Source organism: Camelus bactrianus, chromosome 22, assembly GCF_048773025.1.
Source record: "Camelus bactrianus isolate YW-2024 breed Bactrian camel chromosome 22, ASM4877302v1, whole genome shotgun sequence".
NCBI lineage: Eukaryota > Metazoa > Chordata > Mammalia > Artiodactyla > Camelidae > Camelus > Camelus bactrianus.
Window position 1 is genome coordinate 25,143,753 of NC_133560.1, and position 16,880 is coordinate 25,160,632.

At 52.3% G+C, this 16,880-nt stretch overlaps 1 protein-coding gene across 4 annotated transcripts in view; it reads right to left on the reverse strand.

Moving 5' to 3' along the window:
* Positions 1-3,730: 3,730 nt before the first annotated feature.
* Positions 3,731-16,880, reverse strand: part of DNMT1 (DNA methyltransferase 1) — a 36,718-nt gene continuing 23,568 nt past the window's right edge. For all 4 annotated transcript variants that reach the window (XM_074350722.1, XM_010954233.3, XM_074350723.1 and 1 more), the window contains 17 exons: positions 15,859-15,974; positions 15,464-15,668; positions 15,252-15,385; positions 13,874-14,047; positions 12,130-12,351; positions 11,094-11,286; positions 10,289-10,373; positions 9,957-10,085; positions 9,380-9,662; positions 8,921-9,062; positions 7,754-7,920; positions 7,137-7,314; positions 6,278-6,473; positions 5,794-5,960; positions 5,545-5,661; positions 4,640-4,730; positions 3,731-4,086 (listed from right to left, as the gene is read on the reverse strand). In XM_074350722.1, coding sequence (XP_074206823.1) covers positions 4,055-4,086; positions 4,640-4,730; positions 5,545-5,661; positions 5,794-5,960; positions 6,278-6,473; positions 7,137-7,314; positions 7,754-7,920; positions 8,921-9,062; positions 9,380-9,662; positions 9,957-10,085; positions 10,289-10,373; positions 11,094-11,286; positions 12,130-12,351; positions 13,874-14,047; positions 15,252-15,385; positions 15,464-15,668; positions 15,859-15,974 — 2,631 coding nt within the window. In that variant the 3' untranslated portion in view covers positions 3,731-4,054. The remainder of the gene's footprint in view (positions 4,087-4,639; positions 4,731-5,544; positions 5,662-5,793; positions 5,961-6,277; positions 6,474-7,136; positions 7,315-7,753; positions 7,921-8,920; positions 9,063-9,379; positions 9,663-9,956; positions 10,086-10,288; positions 10,374-11,093; positions 11,287-12,129; positions 12,352-13,873; positions 14,048-15,251; positions 15,386-15,463; positions 15,669-15,858; positions 15,975-16,880) is intronic.

Sequence of the window (16,880 nt, forward strand, 5' to 3'; positions counted from 1 at the left end):
GAGGGGTGCTAGGCAGCTTTCCAGGGTGGTGGGAATTTTCCACATCTTGATCTGGGCAGCTGATAACTCAGGCAAATAAATACACACGTTAAAAAATCCAGCTGCACATTAAAGATCTGTGCATTTTAATAATAAAGTCTGGAGAGGAACAAAGCAAGGTTCAGAGTCACTCCATCCCAATTCTCTGCTTTATTTGGATGGTAGCCTTTCTCGCTTTTTAAAATCTCTTTGTCACTTGTGGAGTTTGCCTGCCTGCTTTGTTCCGAAGGCAGGGAGGGACGGCATTGGTCTGGCTTATTGCTACATGCACGCCCAACCCCAGAACGGGGACTGGGATCGCCAGCGGTGGATCAGTGGCTGTGTGACGATGTCTGTGCAAGTCCTCAATCAGTAGTTGCAGATGATTGCATGTCACCGTGGACAAAGCTGACGGGCCCATTACACTTGTGCGTGATCGTGGTCACTGTGGTGATGATGGGGTGTTAAAAAGGCTTCCTCGTGACACAAAAAGGGGAAACAAGTACTGACCATTTTGGCTGCTGTGGGATGCAGTGTTTCTATAGCTTGCTTTTCTTTAAAAACTGCAAACATGCTTGAAGGAGAAAAAGTACGTTGCAGACAGATATGTGTGGTAGAATAGATTAACATAATGTTTTGAAAGACACAGACAATATTAAGTTTATAGACATGCGGTAATTGTGGGGAAAGCCTGGACAGGAAGGAGACATAGCAACGCTTTCACAGAGGTTGTGTCTGGGGAAGTAGCAGACAGGGATCTGAAAGGCATGCAAAAGGGCTTTAGCTGTTCCTTAAATATTTCCTTCATTAAAAAAAAAAAAAACCTGCTGCTGTGGAAAACAGTATGGTGGGGACTCACAAAATCAGAGTAGAAATATGACCCAGCAATTCCACTTCTAGGAATGTACCCAAAGGAATTGAAAGCAGGGTCTCGAACAGATCTTTGTCCAACCACAGTCGTGGCAGCACGATTCACAGAAGCCAAAAGGTGGAAACAAACCTGGTGTCCATCGAAAATTGTTCCCAGTAGCATATCATATACCTGAAATGAAGGCTTCAACCAGAAAAGTATCACAAAAATGAAGGAATTCAATAAATCGTCAAAGAAAAAAATAGTCAATAATCAATAAAAGTCAATAATCTTTCTGTAGACAAAGGACCACTCTTTGGAAAATAACATCCCATGTACATTAGTAATGAAAAGGTTAAATACCTAAGAATCAGAGGGAAGGGGTTTAGCTCAGTGGTGGTGTGTGCTTACATGCATGAGGTCCAGGGTTCAATCCCCAGTACCTCCACTAACAAAACAAAACCTAAAAATCAAGTTAAGAAATTTATAGTATCTATATGAAGAATTTTAAATGCTATGAAAGACATAAAAACAATCTGAATAACCAGAAAGACCGAAAGACTGACCTTGTTCTTAGAAAGGCTTGTCATTGTAAGATCAGTTTTCCCCAGAAGTCTGTAAATTTTGTACAATCACTATAAAAAAAAAAAAAAAAAACACCCACTGGATTTTCAGAGGATGTGCCAATTCTGAAGTTTTGACCCAGTCATTCAACTGTACATAATATATATGTATAATACATCTAGAAATGTATTATAGATGTGGATTCTCATGTGTGTACAAATGTACGTACCACAGTTTGACCAGCTGCCCCCTTGAGGGACAGGAAGTGTTTCACATAGGATGAAAGTTTAAAATAAGGGCATTCCTTCTACTTAGTGATAAAAAGGGGCAAACTATGATACACATTAGCAACGTGGATGACTCCCAAAGACGTTAAGCTGAGTGAGAGCAGCCAGACACAGAGCCCACACTGAACCCAACAGGGGAAAGCCACCCATGGAGATGGAATTGGACCAGAGGTTGCCTGCTGGTGGGGGAAGGCGGGTAATGAACTAGGAAAGGACACAGGAGACTTTGAGTGATGCAAATGTCCCGTAGTTTGATAAGGATGTGGGTTCTGATTGTACTCATTTACCAGAATAAGCTACACGTCTAGGACTTGGACATTTCATATTAGACCAATAAAAAGGGACCAGCAAGACACTCCTAGTAGAACAACCTTGAAGGTGCAAAGCGGTTTTAACTGATGCCACCGTTTATTTGCAGCAGAGAAAAGATACAGACACGCCTGCACTCAGGAACAGGAGGACTTTGGAAGGACAAGGATTCGGTTGTCTTGGTCAGGGTACCTGGGGAAGACCCAGTATACTTTGCTATACGCACGATATACTTTTACATGAGTTTTTAGCTTAAAAAAAAAAAAAGAAAAGCAGAAAGTATAGCTAAAAAATAAAACCCAACAGAGAAATTTTACTAGGTACCATGTTGAGGGTTGTGTTTACCATGTGCGCTTGTTACCTGTTCAAAAAATGAGCTGAAATGCCTACTTGACTCCTTACAAAAATAATTTGCATGTTAAGGTATCTTAGAAATATGGAAAAAAACACAAGTTTATGACTTAGGGGTAGGGAAATCCTTTCTAAATAGGCTCTGAAAAATAGAAGAGTGACAAATACACACTAACCCCTAAAAATAAAATCTTTCTGGTGAAGACATGACTCAAGATGAAAAGTAACTCAAGCAGGGGTAAAAGCCTAATGCCTGGACAGCCCCTAGCACAGACGAAGTCACATATCACCACAGAGATAAGGAACAAGTTCCAGTGGCCACCGGACGCTTGGGAGTGTTGAATCACTCCTAAAGAATGCTAACAGAACTCACTTTTCCACTGACAAGGATCAAAGAGGCAAAAGCCAGGGTAGGGCAAAGGCCAGGTGGCTCTGTTGGTGGGAGAAGCATCAAAACCTCCCCAGAGGGGTAGGTCAGCCACGGGCTCTGAAGGGGAAATAAAGAATATTTATACTCGATGATCCAGGAAACTCTCTAGATATTTCCCTAAAGGACACAACGGGAGAGCATGTACAAAGATGTTCAGTGTGGTGCCGTTCACAACAGCAGGATGAGGGGACAAAACGGCACATCTAATTACTTACTATGAAAAAGCTTAGCAAGTTTCACATCTGAATGATCGCTGGTCCTTGTCTTAAGTGATGAAGTGGCGAGTCCCAGTTGAGGTGCCACCGAGTGCTTTGGTACAAGCACGTGTAGAGGTGGCAGAGCAGGTGTTACGTGGCACCCTAACAATGGCCCCCTGGGTCGTGTGTGCTGCTGATCGACACTTCTTCATCTGTTCCTGCTTTGCCATCTTTTCCCAAAGACAAAGGTTTGCTCACCTTACAGCTCAGTAGGACTGAGTCGGGCTGAAAGTGCAGAAAGCCCACCAAACAGACTGAAGCAAGTAAGGGATCTGCCTGGGGGTGGCAGGCCAAGGCTCCAAGCGACTCTTCTCTTTGCTCCACCATCCACTGCGTGCGGCTCTGTCCTCGTGGTCACAAAATAGCTGCTGCACTGCCAGGCCTCATAGCCAGACCAAACAGCTACAAGGCCATGGGGAAGGCCAACTGAAACTCTTCCTTTAAAAGGCTTTCCTGGAAACCACACTGGCAAGTGCCACCTGCATCTCATTGGCCAGAACTGACCCACAATCCCCACCCCAATCACACATGGGGCACATGGAATGATCTAACCTCAGAAAAATGCCTCCATGGGGTCACCTTCAGCACTGACAAGTCCATTCTCATCCAGCCTCAGCTGAAAGGTAGCCAGAAGCCCCTCATAAATCATGAATCACCACCCAGGGCGATTTATAGGAGAGATTTATTTGAAGAAATATTACAACATATAAAAACTACATAAAGTTTAATTTCCACTCATACAGTGGTAAATTTGATATAATGCATAATAGAAAACTTTTAAAATCCAAAATGCACAAAGTACTGCACAGTTTGATCACCGAGTCAAATTAGTCTGATAAGCAAACCTCACAGGACATCTTCGTGTCAGCCAAGGCCACAAACACCGTGTACAACACATTTGAACCAACAGATCAACATGTTAAAAATACAATATCAGTGCACGTTGGGGATCCCTGGTGCCAGAAACAAGCTCGATGGGAACGCAAAACTAGTCCTTAGTAGTCTCCTCCTTGACTTTAACTGGAGAGAAATAAAACGGAAAGTTAGTGCAGGAACATATATAATGTTGCACAAAGCAACAGGTAACAGCAACAAATGCATTAAGTCAGAAAGTATGTTAATGCCCAGGCACTGGTGTTAAAGGACGACCAAGTAAGAACCTGGGACGGAGGAGGGTGTAGCTCAGTGGTAGAGCACATGCTTAGCATGCACTAGGCCCTGGGTTCAATCCCCAGTACCTCCAATTTTTAAACAACAACAACACACACCTGGGACAGCTCTGCATCAACATTCAGGGAGACTGAGCACTGCGCGGGTGTTCCCTAACAGACCCCCTGGGTTGGTGTCTGGGGCGGGCCTAGCCGAGCCAGACTCACTGGGCAGGACAGAGGCCAGCGCCCCGAGACCTGACCGCTCGCCCACTGCGTGCCGGGCTCCACTGCTAAGCAGTCAGACGAGCACTCAATCTCACAGCAACCCCTCAAAAGAAGCGAGCCCACCAGAGAGGGTGGGTGACTCACCCAAGTCCCAGAGCCTAGAGTCAAACCCTCGCTATCTCTGACCCCCACCATACCTGAGGCGCTCTCTCGAGCTTTGGCCAACATACAGCACTTGATCTCCAAGCCAATGGCTTTGGCCAGCGGCGGTGGCACAGCATTACCCACCTGCAGAAGGGAAGGAGGGAGATGCCTGTTTGGTATGGTTGGAATCAGTGCCAGCATCCTCAGAACACAGGCACTGGGACCCTGGTCTCATGCTCAACGGGCCCCCAAAGCCCTTCCATCATGATGGCACTCAGACCCTCCACCCAGCCCATCCTCCTGCCCCAAACACCAGCATGTCAAGAACCACCCAGAAAGGGGGGCCTTTAAAGGGCTTCAGGAGAATCTTGGACATCCAGACAGGAAGCCACCAAGCTTCACTTCCAGCTAAGAGCTGCCACTTCCAAAGCACAGGACAGGGCAAGCGGTGAAACAGGAGGGTTTCGCTGTAACCCCCACACACTGCTGGCTTTCTCAGCCATGTGCCTGCACTACTTAGATGGAAAGACATTTAATTAACAACCAACTTAACACCCTGTGAGAGACAGTGAGGAATTGTTGGTTCGTTTCAACCCTTAGCAACAGTGGATTTTCACCACCGCCCATTTAGTCTGGTCTTTCACTGAAGTTCAATGCGCTGGAACCTTCCTTTGGGCTAAATCTGCCTCAGCTGTAAACAGCAATGAACGTACTTAGTAACTCAGCCTGAGCCATGAGCAACCTGGGCCCCTGGAGGAGGGTCCCTCCTTCCTGACCATAACCCTCTGGGAGTGCTGAGCCCTCAGTCAACAAGCGCCGGGCTCAACGTCCCCTGTGAAGTGACCACGTGAGCAGAGCTCTGCACTGCATGTCTCTGCCAGTGGTAGAGGGGCCTCCGCTGTTGGGGCCGCTGTGTGAGGACCGCCAGTCGGCGCCCCTCCAGGCTCCGCCCACTGACCTGCCGGTGCTTGTCCAGAATGTTGCCGAACAGCCGGTAGGTGTCAGGGAAGCCCTGGGAGCGGGCACACTCCCGCACACTCACCACTCGGTGCTGCTCGGGGTGGAGCACGCGGCCCTGCAGGAGAGAGGTGAGGTGGGGGAGTCGGGCTCCGTGAGCACCGAGGCAGGAGGAGGTGAAGAGAGCCAGCCCACCCGCTAAGCCTGGGCCTCCACCCACTCCCGGCCTGACCCCAGCCCTCAGACCCACCTGCTTGCCCATGGGCTCAGGGTTGGTGACAGTGGTGCTGAAGAAGCCGTCCCACTCAAGCCGCCCGTAGAGGCCAGCCCAGTGGTTGTGCCTGTTCCCAGTGTGGGGCAGGCACCACGGGATGAGGGTGTTGAACTGTCTGGCCGCAGGGTCACAGGCTTTCCCCACTGGAAGAGAGGGCTGCGGTGAGGCCGTGGTTACAGAACAGGAGGGACGGAGCAGCTGACAGTCCCTGTTCCCTGGGCAAAATTTTACCACTGACCCTGCTCGCAGCAGCTGCTTATCAGGGACACCGGGCTTGGCCTGCCTGTGCCCTGCCCAGAGCCTCTGGGTTACAGAGCAGCGGCCACCAGTATCTCCTGCTAAGAAACCCCAGAGACAGCGCTCCACCCCCCAAGCCCGCTGTGGAACCCCAGGGGGCTGAGGGCTTCACACCAAACTCGAGGGAAGCCCCACCAGAAGGCAGCACAAGTAGGGGTCCCACCTTCCACACAGGAGCAGACCCCGCGGAGGGCCCCGGTGCTGCTGCAGCCGTTTTTCTTGTCGTGGTAGGTGTACCGCAGCTTCCGGGCCAAGGTGCCGTCGGAGAGCCGCACCTCGATGTTTGGGAGGTCGCGCCAGTCTGAGCCCGGTGCCAGAGGGATGTGCCGCATGCGGGCGGCCACCAACGCACTCATGTCCTGGAAGAGCACAGCAGGCCCCAGCTGTCACCTAGCTGGGGGATCGTCTGAGCACTTGCAGTGGGCGGGGACCCCAGTGCTAGGCACTGGGAAGACCACGGTGATGGGGTGTGTATCCCAGTCGGGGAGACAAAAAGTAACTCAATCAACAACCTGAGGACCACACACGAGCCACAAAGACAACCAGAGCGGGGATGTGGAAACAGGTGAAGGGATAGCTCAGAGCAAGCGCAAGGAGGGCTTCTCTGAGGTGACATCTGAGCTGAGCCCTGCAGGCCAGGAGGTGGTGGCTATGGGGAGAGCTGGGGTTTCGTGCACTTGGGAGAACACCTGGAGAACAGGAGTGGTGAGACACAAGGTCAGTGGCGGGAGGCAGAGGCTAGACCTATTCCAGAAGAGTGTAAACTCTGACTGACACTTTACCCAACCATGTACTCTGTGGGGGTGGTGGGGGGGGACCCAGAAGAGTAGCAGGAGGCAGTGAGGTGGTGAGGCTGGGGGCCAGTTTTTAGCTGGTTCGGGTTGTGGGCCAGGAGCAGAGGAGCAGGGAGGGGGCTGCGATCAGATCCTGCTTCCCACCCTGAGTCCTGGCTGGGCTCCCACCACAGATCTGTTTCTGTGAGGCGGCTGGAAGGAGGCCCCACCTTGCAGAGGGAACATTACCTTACAGATGTGGTCCCTGAGGATGGGCTGGTACTGCGAGCCCCGGAGCTGCCGCTGGAACCAGGACTGAGGCTCCCCGTTGTACGAGATCTCCTGCGCCGAGGCTCCGTTCCGGATCTCGGGGAGGTCGGACATCGTGTCCCGCACGGTGATGGTTCGGAACGGACCCGAGCTCAACCTGCAACACAGCACAACAGACTGTCGACACCTCTGGGGACACATACACACAGCTACTGTCCCTCGCATCACAGTTGCCGTCCCTTGACCGCTGGCATTGCCTTCTCCAGAGAAGGCAACCCAGTTTGGGGTCAAAAGGCCACCTGGGGTCACACGGGCAGCATTCTTCTCAGACCAGGTCTGCGAAGGGGACAGGCTTTAGTGTGGGCTCTGCCTGTGACTGCAGCCAGACTTCTGGCCGCCGCCCTGCATGCAGGGCTCACTTGGGTGTCAGAACAAGACCAGAGGTGGCAGGACATCTGTGGGGCAGGGTGGACGCCATGCTGTCTGCTCCTCTCATGCCTTCTCCTCAGCTCAGGCCTCTGCACAGAGGCCTACCCGTCCCCAGCCTCCTCGGGGAAGGCTCTTGAGCACCATGACAGCGGGACAGGGGCTCCTACCTGGTGATGTTGCTGACAAACTTCTTGTCGTCCACCACGACACTCAGCTGGCAGGCCCGGGGCGCAAACACGTGCAAGGGCTCCGGGAACAGGGGAAGCTGCTCTCCGGGGGCCGCCGCCAGGATGATGGCTCGCCGCCGAGTCTGGGCCACGCCATACTGACCAGCCTGCACATGGGAGGGCCAGACATAGGCATGGTCAGTGGGCACCTCTGACCAGCCAGACCAAGGTCAGCAGCACCCGACTTTCTGGACTGGCTGGCTGGAGTGAAGCAGTTGGAGAGCCCCCAGTTAACCTGCCGGTTTGCTCCTGGCAAGAGGTGGGACCAGATGAAAGAACAAAACATCCCGGGTGGTGACCAGTTACCCCTGGAGAAGATGGGCACGAACCCCGCTGGCGATCCCAGCCCCCTCTTTAGATAGCATATGAGGGATGCCACGGCCTGTGCACTCAGCCAGAGGAGACAGCAGGAGCCCTGCCACCTGCCTGGCAGCCTGGTCATGAGGGACAGAACACGGCTGCCAGGAAGGCTTGACCAGTGAGGCCAGGACTCCATGGAGGCTGAATGGGGGGCCAGGTGGTCCCCGCAGGCACTCTCTGCTTTCCAGCCACCTCTCCCTCCCATTTTGGTACTTGTTTGTTATGCCATCAGTTACTGACCAGGTACATACAGAACAGCTGCTTTTCAGAAAAGGCCTCGTCCCCTCTGATCTCCCTAAATCCCTCTCCCTGCAGACGGTCACCTGGAGTGTGACCTCCCACATGCTCTAGGCGTCTGTAAGCATGTACGTTCACTTAGAGGAAAAACTTGTTTCAGCCTGAAAAAGTTTGGTCTGTGCGTGGTTCCTCCACCCTGCGGGGGTGTCTAACCGCTACCTGGAGCTCTAGCTGGCCACGACCACTCCCTGACAAGGGAAACGAGCTGAAGACAATGCAGCAAAGAGCCCCCTTGAACGCAGCCCCTCAGGCACGTGAGGGGACACAGTTCTGAGAAACACTGCGATTTCAGCCCCTGCGGCCGTGTCCCCGCCCTCACCGCAGGTTACCACACTAAGGCCCGTCCCTTTGAGCTGTTTTTGGTTGGGGACAGTGTGCTGCAGTCAAGGGACTGCTGCCCCCCTTCTCTGGCCACACGCGGCTGCCCACCCCACCCCTGCGCGGGCTCACCTGCAGCACGCCGAAGGTGCACTGGTAGCCCATGCGCACCAGGCAGCGGAGCGTGAGCTTCAGGACCATGGAGCGCTTGAAGGAGACGAAATTCCTGACGTTCTCCAGGAGGAAGTACCGGGGCCGGTAGTAGTCACAGTAGCTGTGGGAGGCGGGAGAGGCCGGAGTCACCCCCACGCAGCGAGGAGGAAGACCTGCTGTGCCAGAAGCCTCCCCAAACGCTTAACGTTTGTCAAGATGCTCCTCCCAACTCAAGGCCTCTCTCCCAGCGGGACGCGCACCATTAACTTCCTGAGGGCCGAGACAGCGCCTCACCTCGGCGCACAGCCTTCGGCACAGCCGGCGTGAAACAGCTGAACAGTCACTGCACAGCCCCGGCCCACCTGCCTTGCCGCCCCAGCCGGCTGTCCAGTAGCCCTCGGGCAGCCCCAAGCACAGAGGGGCTTCTACGCCCTTTACCTGAGGAAGGAGACCACCAGGGAGTTCTTGAACTTGGAGTAGGTACGAGAGTTGAAGCGGTTCATGCCGCTAAAGCCTTGGCAGGGAGGCCCGCCACACAGCATCTCCACGTCTCCCTTCTGAGGCAGCTTCTGGCCGCGGGAGTTGGTGGTCTCCCCGGCCATGACCAGCTTCAGCAGGACGTTGCAGTCCTCCGTGAACACCGTGGACCCCGGATTGTTCAGCCGGAAGGCCTGGGCTGCAGGGTCCCACATCTCGATGGCCCACAGGGTTTCTGAGATGCCTGGTGGATATAAGGACAAACGTGCTGTTTTTGTTTTTGTTTTATTGGTGTGGGGGGTAATTAGGTTTATTTATTTATTCTTGGAGGAGGTACTGGGGATTGAACCCAGGACCTCACGCATGCTAAGCATGTGCTCTGCCACTGAACTATACCCTCCCCCTAAAGATGTGCTCTGCACCCCCTTGAACGAGAAGACTCTTTAGTCAGAACTGTGACCAGAGCCAGAAAGGTCCTCCAGGCAGATCCCGCCCCACCCAGTTTCACTAGTTGTGTGGAGAGAAAACCGGAGCATACCTGCTTGGTGGAATCCTTCTGATAACCCCCCACAGCCAGAAAACACATCCAGGGTCCGCAGCTTTGGCAGCTTTATTTCTGCCTCGGGTTCGCTCGGCTCACTCATCTGAGACTTTGCCTTGCTCTTCCCTGCAGGTGACAGGCCACAAGTCAAATCAGGGCCCCTACTCGCTCTCTTCAAACACCCTGGTGACTCAGAGACGGCCTCATTTTCAGTTGGCAGCAGCAGAGTGAGGTCATGTCAGTGGCTGCTGTTTTATACCGACTGATTCGTGAGAATCCCGAGTTATAGGAGGCGAGCTTGTAAAGATGCCCGTGGAGTAACGACATACCTTTCCCCTTCCCTTTCCCTTTATTTCCAGGGCTACGGGCATGGTTTGGAGGATCTTCAAAGCTTTTGCTCTTGGCATTATAGGCCTGAGAAGGAAAGAACCACAATAGTCTGGAAGAGAAACACTGGTCCCCTCTCTAACAGAGGATTGAAGTTAATTTGATAAGGATCTACTTAGTTTCTCCCTAAATATGGCCATCAACAGTTAACCACCAATAAGGGTGCTTTAATTTTACTACATTGGAGATGAGGGAAAAAAATTCTATTAATACAAACAGTAAGTGACTGACATTGAAATTTCTATTTTAAGGAAATGGACTGCTCATTCTAAAAAGAGGCAAGTGTTACATTAGACTGTCCACACTGGAACCTGGGAGAAACACAGGCAAGTATTGTTTTAAGACAGTCCAACACAAAAGAGCCATGTTCGAACAATTTAAAAGTGATTAGCTTCATCAACAGACTCCTGGCTCAACAGCCCGGCCACCTGCCCAGCTGTGTGGCCCCGGCCTGGACACAGAAGCCTGGCTGACGGGACTGGGGGCAAGACTGCATCTCCCAGGGGCAGAGGCACATTTTCCTAACTCACAGGTACTGGCTGGGCCAGCAGAGGCCACCCAATAGTCCTCAAATAAACTTTAGTTGCATTAGGACACTCAAAAGTCACATTGTTTTGTTCTAAGCCAAAAGTGTTAAATCCAAGAACAACTTGAATGTCACAGATTTGTACTCTGGATAATTAAACTGCTTTCTCAGGGGCTGCATCTGACCCGGAGGCCCTCCCTCCAGGAAGCCCAGAGCACCACCTCCAGGAAGTAGAAGCGGTCAGGGCCGCCGGCTGAGAAGTCCTGGAGGCACTCAGGCAGGTCCTCCCCGTACTCCACAGTGCAGCGGCCCTGCACGGCCTTAAAGTCCACCACGGCCTCCTCGTCGCTCCAGTAAAGCAGGTTGATGTCTGCGTGGTAACTCGCCGGGGTGGACTTGTGTGTGTTCTCCGGCCTACGAGGGCAAGAGTCTTTGTTAGGAGCCCTTTGCTGCAAGTTGACAGTGAGTTAAAGGGCATGCATTCCTGGGGTGCTCAGAGGATCTGTGCATAAAGACCATGCCCCCCTCAATTAAGTCACCTTAATTACTACCCCTGTTCATTGGCGCTAAATACTACGAACTAAGTGGGATTCCTTGCCATGAACTCAGCAGTTTGTGTGCCTCCAACGCAGCCCAAAACGGCTGGCCCTGTGTTACGAACAGCTGCCATCTCCTGCTAAGAAGCATGTCTAGAGCTGCTTTTTTTCCACCTCTACTAGACAGATTCCTTGTTTCTTTCTATATTCAACTGATTATTATGAAGACTTCAGAAAATATTCCATGTACATTAGCTGGGAAGTGGAACAACTTCAGACCTATCTGCAAGGGTTAGTTTTGGGTTAGCTCCCAACCATTGGTAGGATCCCAGGACGACTAGAGAAGCCAAGACCTTGGACAGAGTGTGGACAAGAGAAACCCCCCAGGAACGGGGAAGAGGGCCTGAGAAGAACAGGGGAACTGGGAGTGGGTGGAACTCGGACAGTCATGAACAGAACTCAGGGCTCTGGAGGCGCGTCAGGCGGAGCCCGGGACATTCCACGCCTGCCTTTGTCACACTCCGGACTTCTGCTCATGGATCTCTTTTGGACAAAGCTCCGCAGCTTCAGGATAGAGGTCTAAAAGCGAGGACTGTGCAATCGGTAGCCACCAGGTAATCAGAAACACTTGGAAGAAGAGCCCTGCTACCTAACTCTTAGAACACCACCATGCGTGCCACGTCACACCCCCGTGGCAGGCAGGGCCTCCTGCAGGGCCGACCTGTAGAACTTGTTGAGTTTGATTTTGATGTCTGTCTCGTTGGGCCTGCCATTGCTCTTCTTGATGCAGAAGATCTCTTTTATGCGGCCAATTCGGTATGGCTCGGGGGCATCCAGGTTGCTGCCTTTGATGTAGTCGGAGTATTTCCGGTAGTGTTCCGGATACAGGTCTTCATCCACAGGCTCCTTCCGTGGGCGTTTCACAGGACTGGACAGCTTGATGCTGCAGAGAAGCATGAAGTTATGAATCACGGAACAGGAAGCATTAAAAAATAGTTCAGCAAGACTGAACAGTGACAACAGTCATTTAGGTTCAAACACCTTAGCTAATGCAGCTAAGTGCCCTTAGAATAGACTTAGAGTAAATCTCATGCACACTTTAAAACAAGCATTGTCCGTCTGTGCTCCGGTTGTTGTTACTAAGGCTGTTCAGTTAGTCCCCGCTCCCAGCCTCATGGCAGGACTGTACTTCCTGGCACGTAAGTATGAGCAGTAAATGTGAGCAGAAGTGATACACAAGCACTTCGAGCGGGAGCATTTAACTGCCAGGAAAGCCTCCAGTGCACTTCCCTTTGCCTCAGACTGGCAACTTTTGAGAAGGCAGAGGCCCCGTCAGCCCAGGTCCCTGAGTAACACGATAGGCCGGGTCCCGTGAACCACAGTGGATACAGTACAGGCGAGAAGTGAACGTCTCCATGACTTTAGAGCTGTTACTGTGGCTGTTTAGAGCTGTTACAGAGGCAACGCTGCAGGGCCGTGGGGAGAAGACTCGCGGTCTGGACAAGCCCAACTTGCCTGACCACGTACTGCAGAAAAGCCAGTCATCTGATTTAGCTGCCACAACAGCAGGGCTGCACACTTTGAAGATGGCCACTCAGGACGGCAGCCGCTGTACTTTCCTACCAGGCCCCATGACAGTCTGACGGGCTCCAAAGGCGCCTCTGGACACCTGTGCTCACTCCCTCTGTGCCAGGAGCACCTGGTGCCAGCACCACAGGGAGCCCTCCACCTCCCACAGCACCACCGACGGGTGCTACCGGGACCACGCACACCCACTGTGGGGCTGAAGGACCGAGGTTTTGTAATTCAGTGACTGAATGGAGGCTGGGGACTGCATTCCAATTAGGACTCTAGGAAAATGGAATTCCAACTCAGGAAACTGAGCTGACTAAGCTCGGAAAATGTTGGCTGTAAATCCAACCACACACTAGTTCTTAGAATGAACAAGGAATGGATCAAGTGTGGAAAATAACTGTGGCTTCGATTTTTCCCTGAAGAGCCTCAGTCCTCTGAAATGAAGTCTTTTGATGCAGTTTGCATTTACCAAGAAGTAACTCACAGTCAGTCTTTACTGTAAGCCAAGCACTATGCTAATAAGCACTTTTTTTTTTAAACTCACTTACTCCTTAGAGGCCTGACAGGCGAGATATTCCTCTCCCCCCATCTGATAGGTGGGAACTGGAAGGAGGCAGTCTCTGCCGTGACCAGCTGGGCAGGAACCCACTACTGACCCTAAATACTAGCGTTCTTCCTTAGCCCGTGGGTTCTGACTTCTTTCACAGACCCAGCTTCATTCTGCCACAGAATTAGTCGCTCTGCACTGGACAGCTGGACGCTGTGACACAACAGGTGCTAGTGTGACAGCTCGGCAGCACCTGGTACCGCGGTGCGGAGCAGAGGGCACTGGAGCCAGCCCTGTACTGGCCCAGAGCTCCTGGCCCCAGCTGCACCAAGGGGAAGCTCACTTGAACGTGAAGGCCTCGGGGGGCAGGTACACGCCGTCGCCCACTCGATACTGGATGCCGTTCTTGGTGGCAGAGCTGTAGAGAACCCGCCCATCCAGGTCCTCCAGCTGCTCCATGACCCTTGGGATTTCTTTCTGCCTCATCTCAGCCAGGCGTGCACAGCTTGCGCAGAACCTGAAGGAGTGAAGACAGAAGCCAGAGGCCCTTAGGTGACCGGTAGTGACTGCAGCTGCCACTGGCCTAGTCCAGACTCTGGTGACCAAGATGAAGTATTTACACATTTGAAGGAACTGGCTTTCTTGTACTTTTACGTTCACACTTTGAGAGCAATTATTTGGAAACAGAGATACACACAACAGGAAAGTGACAAGCCACTTTGTGTAGTTGATATAAAAATCCTAAGACATTAATAGTCTAGAATATGGTCAAGAATCCAACCACCATGAGCAAGAATGCAGAGTGGTAAACTCAGGAACTCAAAACGTCACAGGAGGCTCACACTATTACCTCTAAGGGCTGAAGAGATGTTTGGTAAAATTCAGCATTTCTGATTAATAAGCCCTTAAAGAGGAGTTGGAGACTACCTCAAAAACAGATCAAGCCAGGGCTTTCTCTCGCTGTTTGAGATGGCCCACACTCTGTCCATGGAGTATATATATTTCTGAATAAACTAATAAACTCCACTCTAAAAACAACAAACAAAAAACAACAACAAAAAAAATCAAGGTTGAGGGGAGGGTATAGCTCAGTGGTAGAGTGCATACCTAGCATGCACGAGGTCCTGGGTTCAATCCCCAGTACCACCACTAAAAAAATAAATAAACCTAATTACTGCACACTTCCCCTCAAACAAACAAACAAACAAACAAAAAACCAAGCCACAATGTAGCCCCAGACTGCATGGACAAACACCAGCGGCATCTATGTGAGCCCTCCTAGCCCTGGCCCTGCCAGCCTTACTGCTGGCTCGGGAGGCGCTAGCCACCACCTTTAGTCAAACAAGTGAGGTACTGAGGTTAGAAAGGAAGGCAGGGGTCACTGAACATTTAAGCAAGCTTCCCCAAAAGCATTCACCCACCAGTTAGAATGAAGTGGAATCAAAGACCTCCCTTATGAGAAAAGACACAAGATCTGCAGTATGAACACGAAGGAGCACAGACACGCTGTCCCTGGATGGGACAGCTTTTCATGAGGGTAACTCCCCGCCAGGCTGTCCACACACGCACAGCCACCACAACCAAGTCAGGCTGGTCTTTGGTTAGCGAGGAAGACAATCGGGGGCGTGGGGGAAACAAACCCAGCAGACAGCAGCACAGGGAAAGCTAGAGGGATTCACACAGACCCGAGCGTCCCCGAGGAGCCCCGCCCCGGCACTCACTTGTACTTGTTGTCCTCTGTCGGCTGAGTCTTTGGAGGGGACTCAAACCTCGCATAGTCTTGGTCATACCACAGCTGGTAGAAATAGGTCTTCCCGTCGTCCTCTGACATCAGGGCCTCGGGGTCCATGCCTCCCTGGGGACAAGGACACTGTCAGCCATGATGGCCACACACGACGAGGAAGACCCCACTGGAGGGGCGCCAGGCGCTCACCTCCAGGGCCCAGTTTTCCGACGGAGCTTTATAGATGACCTTCACTTTGCTGTGAATGTACGAAAGCTGCATATCCTCACATTCATCCACCAGGAACAGCTCCAGGGGGTCCGACGTGGCCCCGAGGACTGTGTCTGTCCCGGCACAGAACCAGTGGGCGTGAAACATCTGCCCGTTGCTGCTGTCCTCCCACAGCGCCGTGACCCTGGAGTCGGAAGAGGGGTGGGAAGGAAGCTCTAACTTGGCTGGCAGATCTGGACCGAGTCTATTAGGGAGACGTGTATTGGGGGTTTTTAGTCTGGGGTGAAAGCTGCTGCTATTCTTGCAAAACAGGCACCTCCTACTCATTCAACAGGAAGTGTGGGCTGAAGTCAAGCAGAAGGAGGGATACAAACCTTGCTAAGTACAGCGGTTTTGAGGAATCATCTGGAATAACAGACACACAGTCCCCCACTTCCAGGGTTTCCGAGTCGATGCATACCTTCTTATAGTAACTCTTCTTCCCATCGGTCTGAAAACAAGAGTTAACCTTCAGGTGAGAATCCGTTTGAAGGTCTGTACTAGGCTGGACCTGCGTGTTCCTGTCACTTTGTAGGAGAGCATAATCGTGATGATTTCGCTAAGAAGCCATGAGCTCTACCAGCCTGGTGACTACGGAGAACATCCACCTCCCTTGGCTGCAAGCCTCACATCCCTCTATTGCCAGCTCTGCCCTCCCCTGTCAGCAGCAGATTTTAGGAGCACCACATCCCACTCCCCACTTCCCTCTCAGCCACATGGACCTCCTCCCTTCTCTCCCACAAGGAAGCTGGCTCCCACCACAAGCCTCTGCCCGGGCTCCTCCCCAGATCTCCATGCAGTTGGCTCCTCTCCAACCTTTTTGGTCTCAGCTCAGATGTCGCCTCCACCAAGAAGCCTCTATGGCCCCAGCCCCCTTCCTGCCCCCTCCGCCCGCCTGACAGTAGACACACCTGTCCTGCACGCAACACAGCGTCACAGGCGGGGGTTAGCCACGTCCAGGCCTAGGGCAGCATCCAGCAAGGGTAAGCCTCACGCTTGCTGAGGGAACTAACAAGCCTCTTTGGCTTATGGACATCAAGGGAACAATGCTAAGACATTCACCCTCCAGCTCTGGCCAAGGATCTGACTCTTAGGCAGGTGACCCCAGAACCCCTGGGAGGCAGTCAGCTAGTGCCCCAAATCACCTACTGCCAGGCCAAGGTGGGCTGTGACGACTCTCCTCAAAACAAGCATTGAAGGGGAACCAGGGATACAGCCCCAGAACTGTATCAAGTGCCCATTTTGGAGTGAGGAGAACTGAGTCTTTGGGCATACGAGCAAGATTACGTTTCTGGTGTTTGACCACGAGCCTCAGCCTCTCAGCCAGCCCTGCTCACGGGGCAAACAACAGGTGCCT